We start from the raw sequence: 14264 nt of genomic DNA on the forward strand, positions 1-14264 counted from the left end.
TAATCATGGTTGCACACACATATCTTATATTTAGCCGTTAAATACTAACCTTCCTTCATGTTAGCAAAACGCTCCTTCAGCTGGTGATCTACCTCTGGACCAAAGGCAAAGTTATTCACAAAAATAATACTGCAAGACAGACAGAAAAGAAAACATTTTAGATTGACAGTTGGCAACAAAAAAAAGAGAGATGAATGTTATGGCAAAGTTCTGCAGACACATTTATAAAAGGACAAAGTGACTTCTCTAATTTCACTAATATATCTCGGCCATGTCAAACAACACGAACGCTTAAGCTTAAGACTTTTCCTGAAGGTCCGTTTGCTAACTGTTTGCCTTTAGGCATTCAACTCTGGACCTTTATAAACTTAGATTTAATCATAAATAATAATAATAAGTAAATATGTTTAAATTAGTAGCTTTTATTAGGGACTGGGCTTTTGCATTACATGTTCAACATGCCCAGTCTCTCTGTGTATAAATTCAGCTTATAAATAGTCTTATTTATAGTCATATTTATTGGAAAATGTGTCTTGCAGACGGTTGCGCCGGTCCGGTTTGGTGTAACACCTTGTGGTGGCAATTCTTTCCTTCCATTCTTCAGAGAGAAAGTCCCCTCTCTCCAGCTGAAAGCAACACAACAGACTATAATTAATACCTGTGGCTCTACATAACAATATTAAAAGGTTTTGAAAGTGTTTATTATGATATGCAACTTACTGTGTACTCCCCATGTTTCTTTCCGTACCATCTCATCCACTTCTTAAACTCGTTATCCATGCTCTGAGAGAAAGAATTTGCATATTATTATCCAACAAAATGCTGGTGTTGGTGTGTTGCAACAGGGTAATGATAAGAAGATAAAGAATGAACCAGGAAATCCACTTTGGAGACGGATTGGACGCAAAAGGCAACACACAGCGGAAAACTTTCGGCTTCGCTTTTATTTTCCAGAGGTGATTTGCACTGCGCCAACACCGCTGTCTCTCTGGAATAGCCCTCTGGTCCTGCCATAATTATGTGGTCACCTCTGCATAGGTAGCTGGAATGTCTGCTTTCTCTACACCGAAGTAGTGTTTACAGTTGGTTGCTGCTGCAACTTGGAGCACTACCTGCCCCACTCCTGCAAATAGGAAAACAATAGGGTCATGTCTTGCATCAAACAGAAAACATTACTTATATCTTGACAATAATTCTGTTGAAAACGATTTTTCCACCTGCATTGGCATCCTGACCCACTCCTACAACTTAAAACATAATCACTGCCCTGAAAACTTGTCATTTTAAAAAGTCAAGCAATAGCGAGATTTTTTTTTATTCAGTCAATTCACTAAGAATTTTTTTTAATGGCAGCCCGAAAGGACACAGCACAATGCAGACAGAAGGTTTGCTGCCATTTAAAGGATCAGCACATTAAGAGGACGTTACTGAAATGTCCACTATCATCGCTTCAGCTCTCAGCCTGCAATGGTTTATCCAAAGTGGGAAAGCCAAACAGAGTGAAGGACCTGGTACCCAAAAATGTGTTAAAATAAGTTGTATCATGCAGATACAGTGGAGGAAACAAATATTTGATCCCTTGTCGATTTTGTAAGTTCACCCGCTTACAAAGAAATGAACAGTCTATAAATGTAACGGTAGGTTTATTTTTAACAGTGAGAGTATCAAAAAGAAAATGTACTCGGTGAACTTACAAAATCTCCAAGGGATCAAATACTTATTTACAGCATAATTGAGTTCACAAAATAACAGCTGACTAACCGCTGCCGAGGTCAACAAAGGTGTCGTCTTCCATGATTTCCATCTCGTCGATGATCTGAGCCACCAGGTCGAAGGAGGTCTCTCCGTACACCTCGGGGGAGAAGGGCTCGTAGTTGTTGAGCTTCTCGGGGTCGGTCACTGAGTGGTTGTACACCTGCTGCAGTATGTGTCTCAGCAGCCCGTTGGAAGGTCGCTTGTTCAGCTTCATGGGCTGGGTCGTGCCTTTCCACTATAAAATGCAGATCATATATATTTATTACATGGCTTAGTTGAATACTTGATTCTGATTGGTCAATTCAGAACACGTGACACGTTGTTAATCCAGAACAGACAGACCGCTGTCAAGGACTTATTGGCCGTTGTTAAGGACGCTCACATCTGCAGAAAGAAGTTCGGTCGATTTAACTGTATACAGTTTTCAAACCGACAAGACAAGAGGGACAAGAAAACAGCGGAGAAGTAACGGGGCAGAAATCCTCCTTTTTACGCAACAGTCCAGACATAAACATCAAACGGCAAAACATATTCAGTTGCCAGTTACTTTGGCATCAGGGCAGGGACATGTAGATACTTTCCAAGGTTTGAGATTATGAATTGTGCTACTTTTAAAGCAAGCAACAATGTTTTCAAATCTGTTATCAAAAAGGTTCACAAAAAAAACGCTATCGAAGCAGTTCCTGCCGTAGCTACATAGTTCAAACAGTAACAACGGACATTGTCCCTTACATATTCACACACTCGAAACAATCCATAATTTTCCCACACATCAGAGTCACATATTGTGCAGTGGGGCTGGCCTTTCAAGGACAAAGACAAATGAATACACTTGATTTGTTTTGTTTTAAAAAGATTCCATAAATGAGATAATTTGTGACGCAAATATTGTAGCAAGAGTGATCATTAAAAGTATTTATTGTAAGACAGTGGAAGGTCATATGCAGCAATGATTCAAAGCTGTGAGACTCGCCACACACACACACACACACACACACACACACACACACACACACACACACACACACACACACACACACACACACACACACACACACACACACACACACACACACACACACACACACACACACACACACACACACACACACACACACACACACACACACACACACACACACACACACACACACACACACACACACACACACACACACACACACACACACACACACACACACACACACACACACACACACACACACACACACACACACACACACACACACACACACTAATGTTTCACCTACAGAGCACTGAAGGCCTTTCACACATACGGACTCACCAGCTGGTGGAAGCTGTCGATGGCCCTGTTGTACTTGTCACAAAGTCTCTGCATACTCTCGAAGCTGTGAGAATAACAAAACACAATTAATACCATCATTTTGTACGAGATGAACTCCAAAATCCCATTCCAACACCTATTTCAGTGATTCACTCATATGTTTCTAAAAATACTAATAATTGTGTCATTGGTGGCAGAGATATTTACTTTTACTGACACTTTAAGATTGTAATTTTGATAGAAATCCAACAGACGAATAAGAAAACCGACTATTAAGATATTAGATATATTTAGATTGACATACGAGAACAGCTGTTAGGTAAGCTGCTAGCCTGACTGGATGAAGTGGTACCTTTAGTATGTTTCCCAGATTTATTTTCTTTTTAAATCACAGTCATAGCAACACAAACCCTTTATGTGACCTTAGACTGACCATTTTGTGTCGTAGTCAATGAGTACGTAGTTTTCCATGGCGAGTTTGAGGTCTGGGATCTCCTCACACACCCACCTACAGAAAGCACACACACATACAAACATAATTAGATCATCATCATCGTCAGTCACTCACTGGCTGTTCATGTGGGGGTTGAGTGAGATGGGAGAAAGGTCACTTACCGAATGGTCTCGATGATTTCATTAGCAGCATCATGGTGTTTATCCTGAAAACAGAGAGAGGGAACAAAATATTAAACTTAACAAACACGACATACTACAGCTGGAAAAATGACCATGACGTTTAATCTTCATCTCTATAAAAACTAAACATTATAACCTTCATGACAGTAGGGTTTAGAGCAGGACTTTTTTATTACACTGCACTGGATAAAGCTTAGTGTAAACTGAAAGTCTGTATATTTTCCCCTTGAATAATATATTTAACAGGAAGCACTTTACCAGAAAGAAAGAATACCCAACGGCACCAGGAAGAGGAAAGTGGTATGCATAGTTTTTTGTGATATTCATCATTGAGTGTAAAATGTAATTTAAACTTCCTACTGCTATCATGGAAAACAGAAGAGTCCCAGAAAACAAGAAATGAATATAATAATTGCAGGATATCATCTTTATAAGCTAGAGTAAATGAATGATTTCCTGGTAGACAATAACTGTTATTACTATTAGGGCTGTGCATCTTCACTGGTCTCACGATTCGATTCATCGCTATACAGTATCTGTGTGTGAAATTGTTCCATCCTCAAAAACAAAAAACTAATGCTTCTGTAGTCTAGCTGCAGCTTCTAGCAACGGTCTTCTGTTAAAAAAAGGACACTGAATGTGGCATCACAAACATGACAGGAGTATTTACAACAGCAATATAAAAACTAAAATACTGCATGTGGGAGCACATTTACATTCTCTGTCTTACTGTTACATACATCCCATGATTGTGGGAGATTCAGTTAGCTTGATCATATCTCAATCAGTGATTAAGTGAATAATAACGTTTCTATCAGGTTACTATCAGCCTGTCACTCATTATTATCAGGGGGGGGGCGGGGTTTGGAGGAACAGAGGAGACTGTGATCACAGAAGCTTTATCCTCCTGCCTTCACATACTTTACACACGTATTTATCTTCTGAAAATAGCAAGAGGACATTCATACTCTGCAATCCAAGACTTAACTAAATCCACCAAAAACCTAACATGATTGTAACGCGAGTATTTAAAAAAAACATAAATCCCTGTGTGTCTGAGCCACAGCGACACGGAGTGATTCAGAGCGGGTCCTTCTGCTGTCGGTTCTGGACTGGTGTTCTTGTGTTGGTGGATAAAGCAGATTGCTCCGTGTTTGGTGTCGCTGTCACGTCTGTTCCCTGATCTCTGCGTCACCGACCGATTTGATTTTAAAGTGGACCTATCATGCTATATTTGAATAATATAGTGTAGGACCATACCTATATAAGGCATATTTATACTTTGTATTTTTCAAAATACCAAACAGATCATGCATTTTAGCCATGCCTCATTTCGCTCAATTTAACACTGTCTTTGCATGGGCTGATTCTGTGAGAACAGCACCATCTACAGGCCTGGCATATGTACTACAGCGTCTCCAGCGCTTTCCAACGGCAATGTCCGTGGCTGTCTCCTGATTGGTGGAGTTGGCCCAATAGCTGTAGCGCCACTTCTGTGACGTCATAGAAGTGTTCAAATCTGGATCAGTCTGTATCAGATCCGTTGCAGCCCCTTTTTAAGAGATTTGGGTATGGAGGAAAATAGAGAGGGTTGTGTTTTCTGACACTTGGTGAGTTCCCTGGAACACCGGGGACACATATTCATGTATAAAAGACATACAAAAGTGCATTTTGCATGATAGGTCACCTTTAAAGTGACAGAAAAAAAAACTTTATTGTAAAGCCGTGGCCGTAAAATCAGGAAGCAACGTTACTACGCTATAATCGATTATGTTCTGTCACTGCATCGATGCAGAATCGTCCACTTCGCGATGCATAGTAGAAACGATTAATGTCAACCCCCCTAATTACTATGCATATCACGTAACTAATGTAAAGTATGTATAATTACAAACACACGCCCACTGAAATAACTTAATTACAGATTATTGTTAACACAGTGCCATGGCCACCACAACTATGATATCAGATTTGTCCTCCTGTGGCAGTAACATCTCTCAGACACAACAGTGAGCACTAATGTCCCTGAATGCTGTTTAGACTTCTCAGGGACTCATCGTTTAACACCAAATTGTTCTCAGTATGGATGAAGAAGCCGGCTCTCAAATGTAGCATTCTAATATAATTATCATGTATCATGTACGTTCAGTGTCAGTTTGTTCATAAACACAGGACTCAGGAACACCTGGATTTAGTTTTCAGGTTGCCGGGGTGGAATAACATTCTGCCCAATTCTTTGTAATCCTATTGGCTTCTTGCTTTGTGGAAAAAATGCAAGTGTGGGCTCAAAAAACCACAGCAATTTTGTTGTAAATTGTAATTCTAGGAATCACATTACTAAATAATTATTCATGGGGTCCAGACAATACATCTTTGTCTGTCTCCTAATGCTTGTCAGCCTAAAATCCATGTGACTCTCCTGACAGACAGCATTTATCCAGTTAAAATGGCATGCGGTGTTTTTAATTCAAAGTTTTATAAAAGTTGGAGTACACCTAACCAAGGAAAAATGATTAAGGATTCAACACAAACTGAAGATTCCAAACCATTTCTGAGATTTAAATGAGACTGGTTCATAATGGCACTTTAGAAAAAAGAAATCTAAATGAAATAATATTTACATTGATCTCCTGAAGGAAGTCTATCAGAATACCTTTATTAGTTCAACAGAGGGGACGTTTACATTGTTACAGCAGAAAAAGAGCCAAAGACAGTTTAATGTTACATGCATAAAAAAGTATTAAAGTTAAAAAAAAGTTATAATATAATAAAAAATATAATAAAATAAAAAGTTACACAATTTACAAAATACACATCCTGTAACAGTTCTTAGGATTTAGCAGCCAGGTATATATATTGCACAGTTATTAACGGCATATATATATGCACAAATAGCACATAGTTGGTTGGTATTTAACAGCAAGGGGTGTTATAGTCTGTGTTGTCGCGCTTGCGTGCGTGTATACTAGGGGCCGTGCTGGTTATGTAGCTATAGTTAGTTAACTAAGTTAGAGTGTGCTGATCAGCTCTGTGTGAGTTAAAGGAATCGAGTTACAGGCAGAACGCAGCCAGCCTGAGCCTGTGTCCTGAGCTGACCCACTGACCCACTTTCTGCCATGCTTCTGGTAGAGGGAACAGAAAAGAGGGGAAAGTACGAGAGGAGGAAAAACCAGAGGGTAGAAAGGGAAAGAAAGTGAAAGGAAGAAAGCTGGAACAAACTGGTGAAAGTGAGGGCGCGGGAGAGAGGAGGGGAGGTCTGTTCGTCAGCTGTTTGAGGCCTGTACAGCGGCCAAAGCTAACTGCCTGGAGCTCACGGCTTCCCGCGCAATAACCCCCGCCAACACTACGCAAACTTCCGCCAAAGCTCAAAAATACATGGGCAGACTCTGAGAAATGCATGGCAACAAGGAAATCTACTATTTTTGTCAGCACAGAGCAGTTTTGGCTACATGATCAAGCCAACTGCCTGCTGTGTTCCTAAAAAGCACCATGACCTACAAATCTCCTCCAGCATATTTGTGTTACGCTAAATATGGAATAGGTGTGTGAGTATATGAAAGAGACTGTGTGAGCGAGCCAATGAGAAGCTGAAGGCGCGGGGTGTCATCTGATCAAACAAAGACGGCACACAGCAACACCAGCACAGGGCTGGAGCTAAAAATAAACACTGACTGAAAGCGAAAGTCAGACATAAAGAACAGGAGACCTTCCTCTCTCCCCAATGTGGTTATCCCGCCGCATGAACGACTCCTCCTTACTACATCACCTTTTAAGTCAATTTCTCCTAGCGTCACTGTGACGCACTGTGGTCGACGGGGTTTTACACTACGTGCTGCTCCACTACGTGTCCCTGAGCAGCCAACGAAAACAAATGACTAGGCAGGCCTGCCACTCACACCCTGTTACTCTAACCAGGAAATACAACTCGCACAACATCACTATCTAAACCAAAACACGAATCTCTTTGAGCAGAGATACTTAAAACGGTAAATTGTAATATCTGATGATTACAATCATACGGAGGAATTGTTTTGACACTCATTTGACAGTCATTACTTTGTAAATAGAAGCTACATTTCCCAGGTGAGATCGAACAAAGTCATTCAGCAGTTTCTAAGCGTTATATAGGCTTAGCTAGTGCTCACACCCAGAACCAGATGGACAAACACCAGAAGTGTCCTTCATATGGAAGCATTTACTGATGCACAGATGTGGGGATTTAGTGAGAAATGGGGAGACAGGAAGAAACACAGAGCTAAAGAAAGAAAGAGTACTTTTATGGGCTTCATTCTTGGAGCTGGATTAGAATAAGAGCACGCCTTATATTGCAACAGCCTGTTCAACGGCCATGTTGTGTGCATCACAACACTGACAGCACTGTGTTCATTCTCTGTGGGTGAGATAAGCAATCTTAATGCTCTGTGGGAGGGAAGAATACATCTACATGGAGTGGGATCTGTTGTTACCAGCAAGCAGTTTAAAGAAGTATACAACTGTGACAAAAACACATTTGAGCTCAAATACTGCCATGCGTTTTTGAATTCTATTAATAAAGCATTGCTAAAGGGAAGCAGTCTCTTATCCTCCTCCCTGTTGAGTTGACCATATGGACATGAGAGGAAGGGGGAAGAGAGAGGAAGTCTTTCCTCTTTGAAACAGGAGGAGAGCACTCAATGAAAAGGCTTCATATTGCAGGACTCCAAACGCAGGACTGTCAGTTGTTTTAATACAATGCACCACATACAGCAAGTCCCAGTATAAATAGTTATCAAGCAGGACCCTAGATTAAACTGTGTACATTCCTGACATGCCTGCTTCTCTGTTCGTCCTTAAAGAGCTTAACATAAGGAAATGGGTGAGGCAGTGAGTCCAGGAGGGAAGAACTGTAAGTGATATCAGATTGTGGCCTGGTGTAAAAGGGAGGATCAACTCTAGCAGCCAAACAGAGTGGAGCGGCTGATCACATCAACAAGGAACTCTGAGACTCATTCAGATCATGATGTGATGATGAACAACAAAACAAACTAAATCTCGAGATGACAAGACTGCCAGTCTATCTGGGTTCAGTGTGGGCGGAGAAAGAGCTCCGACAGACCCCACTCAGACATTCTCAGAAATACAGCTACTCTCAGTCACACCTGTATATGTCACCACAATTACCATAAAAGAAAAGCACGATTTTAAGTGAACCATACCACACTAAAAAGATCACAGAACAGACAACCGCTTTCCTTTCCGTTTGTCTTCAATGAGTCAACTGCAACCAGAAACTCACGTGCTGACAGCATTTTACATCAACTTTAAAGAAAAAAAACTGATGGTTCGTAATGAGTAACTTCAGAAATGACAGATCAGGGATCACACTAATGTATAGAGTTAAAAAAACAAAAACACAACCAGCTGGTCACACACACACACACACACACACACACACACACACACACACACACACACACACACACACACACACACACACACACACACACACACACACACACACACACACACACACACACACACACACACACACACACACACACACACACACACACACACACACACACACACACACACACACACACACACACACACACACACACACACACACACACACACACACACACACACACACACACACACACACACACCACTTTAGGAATGCCATTCACATGCCTGCACATACTGTGAGAAATCTCGCTATGCGTCCTGTGTGTGCGTCCTGTGTGTGTTTACTGTTGTCCGAATGGAGGATCTGTGCAGAGAACAGGCATGACCTTTTAATGTGCTAACACTTACATGTGTTTTTAGCATATCCATGTTATGTGGCCCAGTTTAGTTCTCTTGCAAGATGAAAGTACTGAGACTTTGCCAAAAGGGCTTTATGTTGTTAATGCTCTATTTGAAACAGTGCAAGATCATGTTACAAGACCATTGTGCAAGTAATGCTGACTAAGTACACCATATACATGTCAAATAAAATACATGACCTGGTGTCTGAGTATGAACGGTATGAACATGATGGATCATAACAGAGACACATGTGTGTTCAATGTTGAGGTACTTTTATTGTTTGCTACCTTGTACTTCTACTACAGAACAGTTCACTGGTAAATTGTATACTTTTACTCCACTACATTCAATTAATACCTTTAGTTTTGGGGAGTAACATTCACACGCTACCATGCAGCACACAAGGTAAATCACAAATAGCTGAACTTTGACCATCTTTGATATGAACACGAATGCATCCATAATTACAATCAAAACATTAAATATATTATCAGAGAATGGGCCAATCTGCATAATGACTACTTTTACTTTAAGTTTATTTTGATGCTGATACTTTTTTACTTTTACTTGAGTAGCATTTTGATTGCAGTACTTTTACCTGTGACAGATCATTCCTAAACTCTACTTTCACTAAAGTACACGATCTGAATACTTCTCCCACCTCTGCTGATCAGTCATGGGAGCTGCCTCATGTCTGTCACCTTCCCGACCAGTATGACCTGATTACCCGGACGAGCGTGCCATGGCTCCCTTCAGCTAGCCAATGTTAGCAAAGAGCTAGCTAACAAAGCCCAGAGAAACAGACACTAAATCTCAATATATAACCTGTATGGATTTGAGGTTCAACACTTACGTATACCGGTAATGGCCACGGATAGCCAGCAGGTTCGGCTCCAACCGGCGATTTGAGCTTTAGCTCCAGCTTTTCTCCCATTCTCCACTTCACGGCTTGGCTGTGGTTAGCTAGCTAGCTACTGCTCTCTGTTAGCCAGCCGGTCGTTTAGCGAGCGAGCTACAACGTGAACATGTTGTAAGAAAGAAACGTGGAAACTCGTGAAATAAAAAAAAAGACGCCTGCACTGGTTGCGGGGTAAACACCCACACAACACGGTCAAGTGGATAAATGTATCCGACTAGGGGTTGTATTTTGATGAAAATGCCTGTTTACGTCCACTGGCAATAACACATCGTCCGTATCGCCGCCATCTTGCCCGGCATGAATAAATATGGCAGGGGGCGACTGGGGGCAGAGACGACACGACGTCACTGAGACCGTGATACCAGGTGGCGTTAAAATCACTTTATGTCAGCTAAATGTAGATAGAATTACGTTGAGTTGGACGATAACACTAGTGTTTAATTTTGGAAGTTATAATTTAAATCTTGAGGAAATGATTATTATGTTATGTTAATTTATATAGCTAATGTTCATTGTTTTAAAATAAAGATTTTTTATAAATATTCCACTTAATTGTGTATGCATTGGGTTTGAACTCTATCTTTTTATAGGCTATATAAAGGCAATTCATGTTTATTATGTGTTATATATTATAGGCTATGTCAGGTGGACATGGCTCTCATAAAGAAATACATCTAAACAAGACTAATCAGCCTTTCATAGATACTAGAGCAGCATCAACTTTCTGTACCTTAAACTTTATTGAACATCATTTAGAGTGCTCATCATGAGATTAAACTGTGACCAATGCGGACTTCTGCTATTATAAAGGTACCTTTTAATCACATAACGTAGGCTACTAGAATACAAATGTAACAGAAAATTACAATTTGATTATAGGCCACGTGATATAGTCTGAGAAGGTTTATGTATTGTCAAAATCATAAATTTTTGGCTAAAAGCTGCTTTTACTAGGCTATTCAACACACATATTCAGAATATCTGCTCATTGCATGTTGTATAATATCTACATTTCCCTCCCTCGCTCATTGCAGACCTTCGGTCACGCATCAGACAGCAGTGTGTGTCAGTTCAACACCTGGGTCCTAGAACTAGCACGTCTATATGAAATACACAAGTTTATTAATGTTGATTACACTTGGATGTGATCTAATTTAAAATATCAGCTGTTAGTACTGAGTATGGGCTGCACTGTCTCTTACAGCTCTGTGTATCAGTGAGAGTTTACTCCTGGTCAGGACTTTAATAAAAGTTGTCATCATTCTCTTTGAAAGCAAGGCATAGTAAATACCGAACTCAGAGTAAACAAGATAAGGCATTCACTCTAGAAGATGCATTTTGATGCTAACTGCTAAAACAAATTGCAAAGCATTTCTGGTAAATGGAATTGCCTGAACATCTTAAAGCTCTTATTTTTTGCATAGTATTGCTGAAAACAAAAGTTAAAGAATGCATTGCTGGAAACACAGTAAGGTAACTGAAATATTGCCAAAGTAAGACGTTCTATTAATATCACACAGATGTCACACAATGAAATGCAGTTCCCTAAAGAGTTGAGGATGTAAAAGAAGTGGGCTGAATCCCATTGCAATGGAACAAAATAAAGCAAAAAATGCAATGATACACGTAATTAATAATGAATCCAAGAGAACAAAGAAAAATAAATAAAACTTTAATAATTCAAAACTGTTAATATTTAAAAGAGCTGATTGTAATAGTTCACAGTGTTGTTATGCTAAATGAAGTGCTACAGATGTAATATAACTTCAGTGGAAGTGTAGTAGGTTTGAACAGGATTTGAAGATTATCCCATACATCCACTGCATTACTAAAGAAGCTCAAATAAGGATGAGAATTAGAAAGTGGATTGAAAACACACATGCTCAAAGACCTGAACATGTTACTAAGTTTGGTTTGAATAGAATTGGAGGGATGAACCCCTCTTTAATGGTCACACATGCAGAGCACACAGCACACACAGTGACATTTGTTCTCTGCATTTAAGCCATCCTAGTACCAGGAGTCTAGTATAGGAGCAGTGGGCAGCTATCGTACAGCGCCCGGGGAGCAATGGGAGTGAGGGGGGGAAGGGGGGTGTCCGGTGCCTTGCTCAAGGGCACCACGGCAGGGCAGGAGGTGAACTGGGACCTCTCCAAGTAGCAGTCCACACTCCATATTTTAGGTCTGGTCGGGGACTTGAACCGGCGACCCTACAGCTCCCAGTCCAAGCCCCTACTGGAAACATTCATCAATAGTATGAATGTCGCTGAATCATTAACTAAGAACTAATAAACCTTTCATCACAGACGGCAACTGACCTTTAATACAGATACATATTTACAGACAGAGAAAGAGTGAAAGATAAGGAAAAGCATAACGCTGGTTAAACCTGAATCACGATCAATAGACCTGGACTGATCAGAGTCCTAAATGAGGACAACTGTCCAAGTATAAAAAACTGTTGTTCAAGAGTCGTACAGTGTGGTTGAACCTTGAACAGCATTTTCTTCTCCATGTGCAAAACAAGATCAAAAGAATATTCCCCTCAGCCTCAAAGTTGTAGCAGTAGTTTAGATAATATTCATACCAATTTCATTTAACTTGACCAGTACTGCCCGACCTGCAACAAAATTGCTCATTACCAAGATATTTTTTATTAAGTATCAAAGATGCATTCAACTTCACTTTTCTTAGTTCTTAGCATTCATATAGCTGAAGCATCGTCAACAAGGGCAAGACATAACTAGCTGCAACTTAAGTAACTCAAACACTGCACAAGGAAGTATTCAAGAAGATACATTTAAATAAGGTAAATATAGGGATTTGATTGGTTACATGTTTATTGTGAGGACTGTAGTAACCCAGGCAATAACAAGATAAAGAAAGCCAGAGGGGGAACTGAGATTGATTTGAACTTTTCCTTCCCAGCACTTAAAATGACAAAGTGTCTGCAGATGCTTGGCTGTAAATCAGCAGAACTGGTTATTGCTCTGTGCTTTGAACCCTCACCTGCACACAGGTCTGTGGACAGTAGTGTGCACGACTGCTGTGGTGTGTTCAATTCTCTGCAGCGTGAGCACACAATTAATCAAAGTCAGAGGATGCTACAGGAGGCAGAGCAACAAAAACAACTGTCACTCCTATCGCTGAAATGTCTAAACAGAGGCAAAAAAAAAACTGTACATGTATGTCGTTCTGTGATAACGTTGATTCATTTTTAATGTTGAAGAAATCACATTAACAAGTAATATAATTTTAAATGAACTGATCTGTATTAATTCTTGACTATATAAGACTGTTTTGGACTACATATTTTATGTCAACAAATTAGTTGATGGGAGTCAGATATATTTGGATGCCAGTGAGAGTTCTTTTCTGTCTTTTGGATAATGTGCAGGTTACAATATAGACAAATGAACCATTTTAGAATGTATTATGAAATACCCTCATGTCCAATTCACAAACCAATTACCTCGGATAATTGACTGACCTTTGTTTCAACCGTGGCCTACATTTCACCATTAGAGCTCCAACCCGCTCTGTTAGCATACCATCTAAAATTAAAAGCCCAGACAAATAAAATCAAAGTAAAACCTTGGAAACACTGAGGGGGATGAGAGCTCTCAGTTTCTTTTCAATGTGTGTACACATATATGCACTGCTGTATGTTGAGGGGAGGTGGCAGCCTGCCACAATGAACCCTCTGACCTGGGACCACCCTCCCCCTCTCCAGCTCCCTGAGCAGCACTGAGGCCAGTATTAGGACGGCAGCCAGTAGCAGCACAGCGAGGCGAAGCAGGGCCAAGTGGAGCGCAGTCGCTATGTAGATTTCTGGGATTGTTCACAGTGTGTCAGATT

At 40.4% G+C, this 14264-nt stretch overlaps 1 protein-coding gene across 4 annotated transcripts in view; it reads right to left on the reverse strand.

Annotated features, from left to right (window-relative positions):
* Positions 1-10742, reverse strand: part of LOC307033309 (histone-lysine N-methyltransferase, H3 lysine-79 specific-like) — a 29199-nt gene extending 18457 nt beyond the window's left edge. For 2 of the 4 annotated variants that reach the window (XM_079671730.1, XM_079671729.1), the window contains exons 1-9: positions 10341-10742; positions 3677-3720; positions 3495-3569; positions 3062-3125; positions 1762-1990; positions 1029-1123; positions 721-783; positions 571-626; positions 50-129 (exon numbers count right to left, since the gene is read on the reverse strand). In XM_079671730.1, coding sequence (XP_079527856.1) covers positions 50-129; positions 571-626; positions 721-783; positions 1029-1123; positions 1762-1990; positions 3062-3125; positions 3495-3569; positions 3677-3720; positions 10341-10421 — 787 coding nt within the window. In that variant the 5' untranslated portion in view covers positions 10422-10742. Of the gene's footprint in view, positions 1-49; positions 130-570; positions 627-720; positions 784-1028; positions 1124-1761; positions 1991-3061; positions 3126-3494; positions 3570-3676; positions 3721-10340 lie in introns of those variants that run through there. The other 2 variants (XM_079671731.1, XM_079671732.1) reach the window with 2 other exon arrangements.
* Between the last annotated feature and the right edge of the window lie 3522 nt (positions 10743-14264).

This window comes from Notothenia rossii (assembly GCF_949606895.1).
Source record: "Notothenia rossii genome assembly, chromosome: 1".
In the NCBI taxonomy this organism is placed as follows: Eukaryota; Metazoa; Chordata; class Actinopteri; order Perciformes; family Nototheniidae; genus Notothenia; species Notothenia rossii.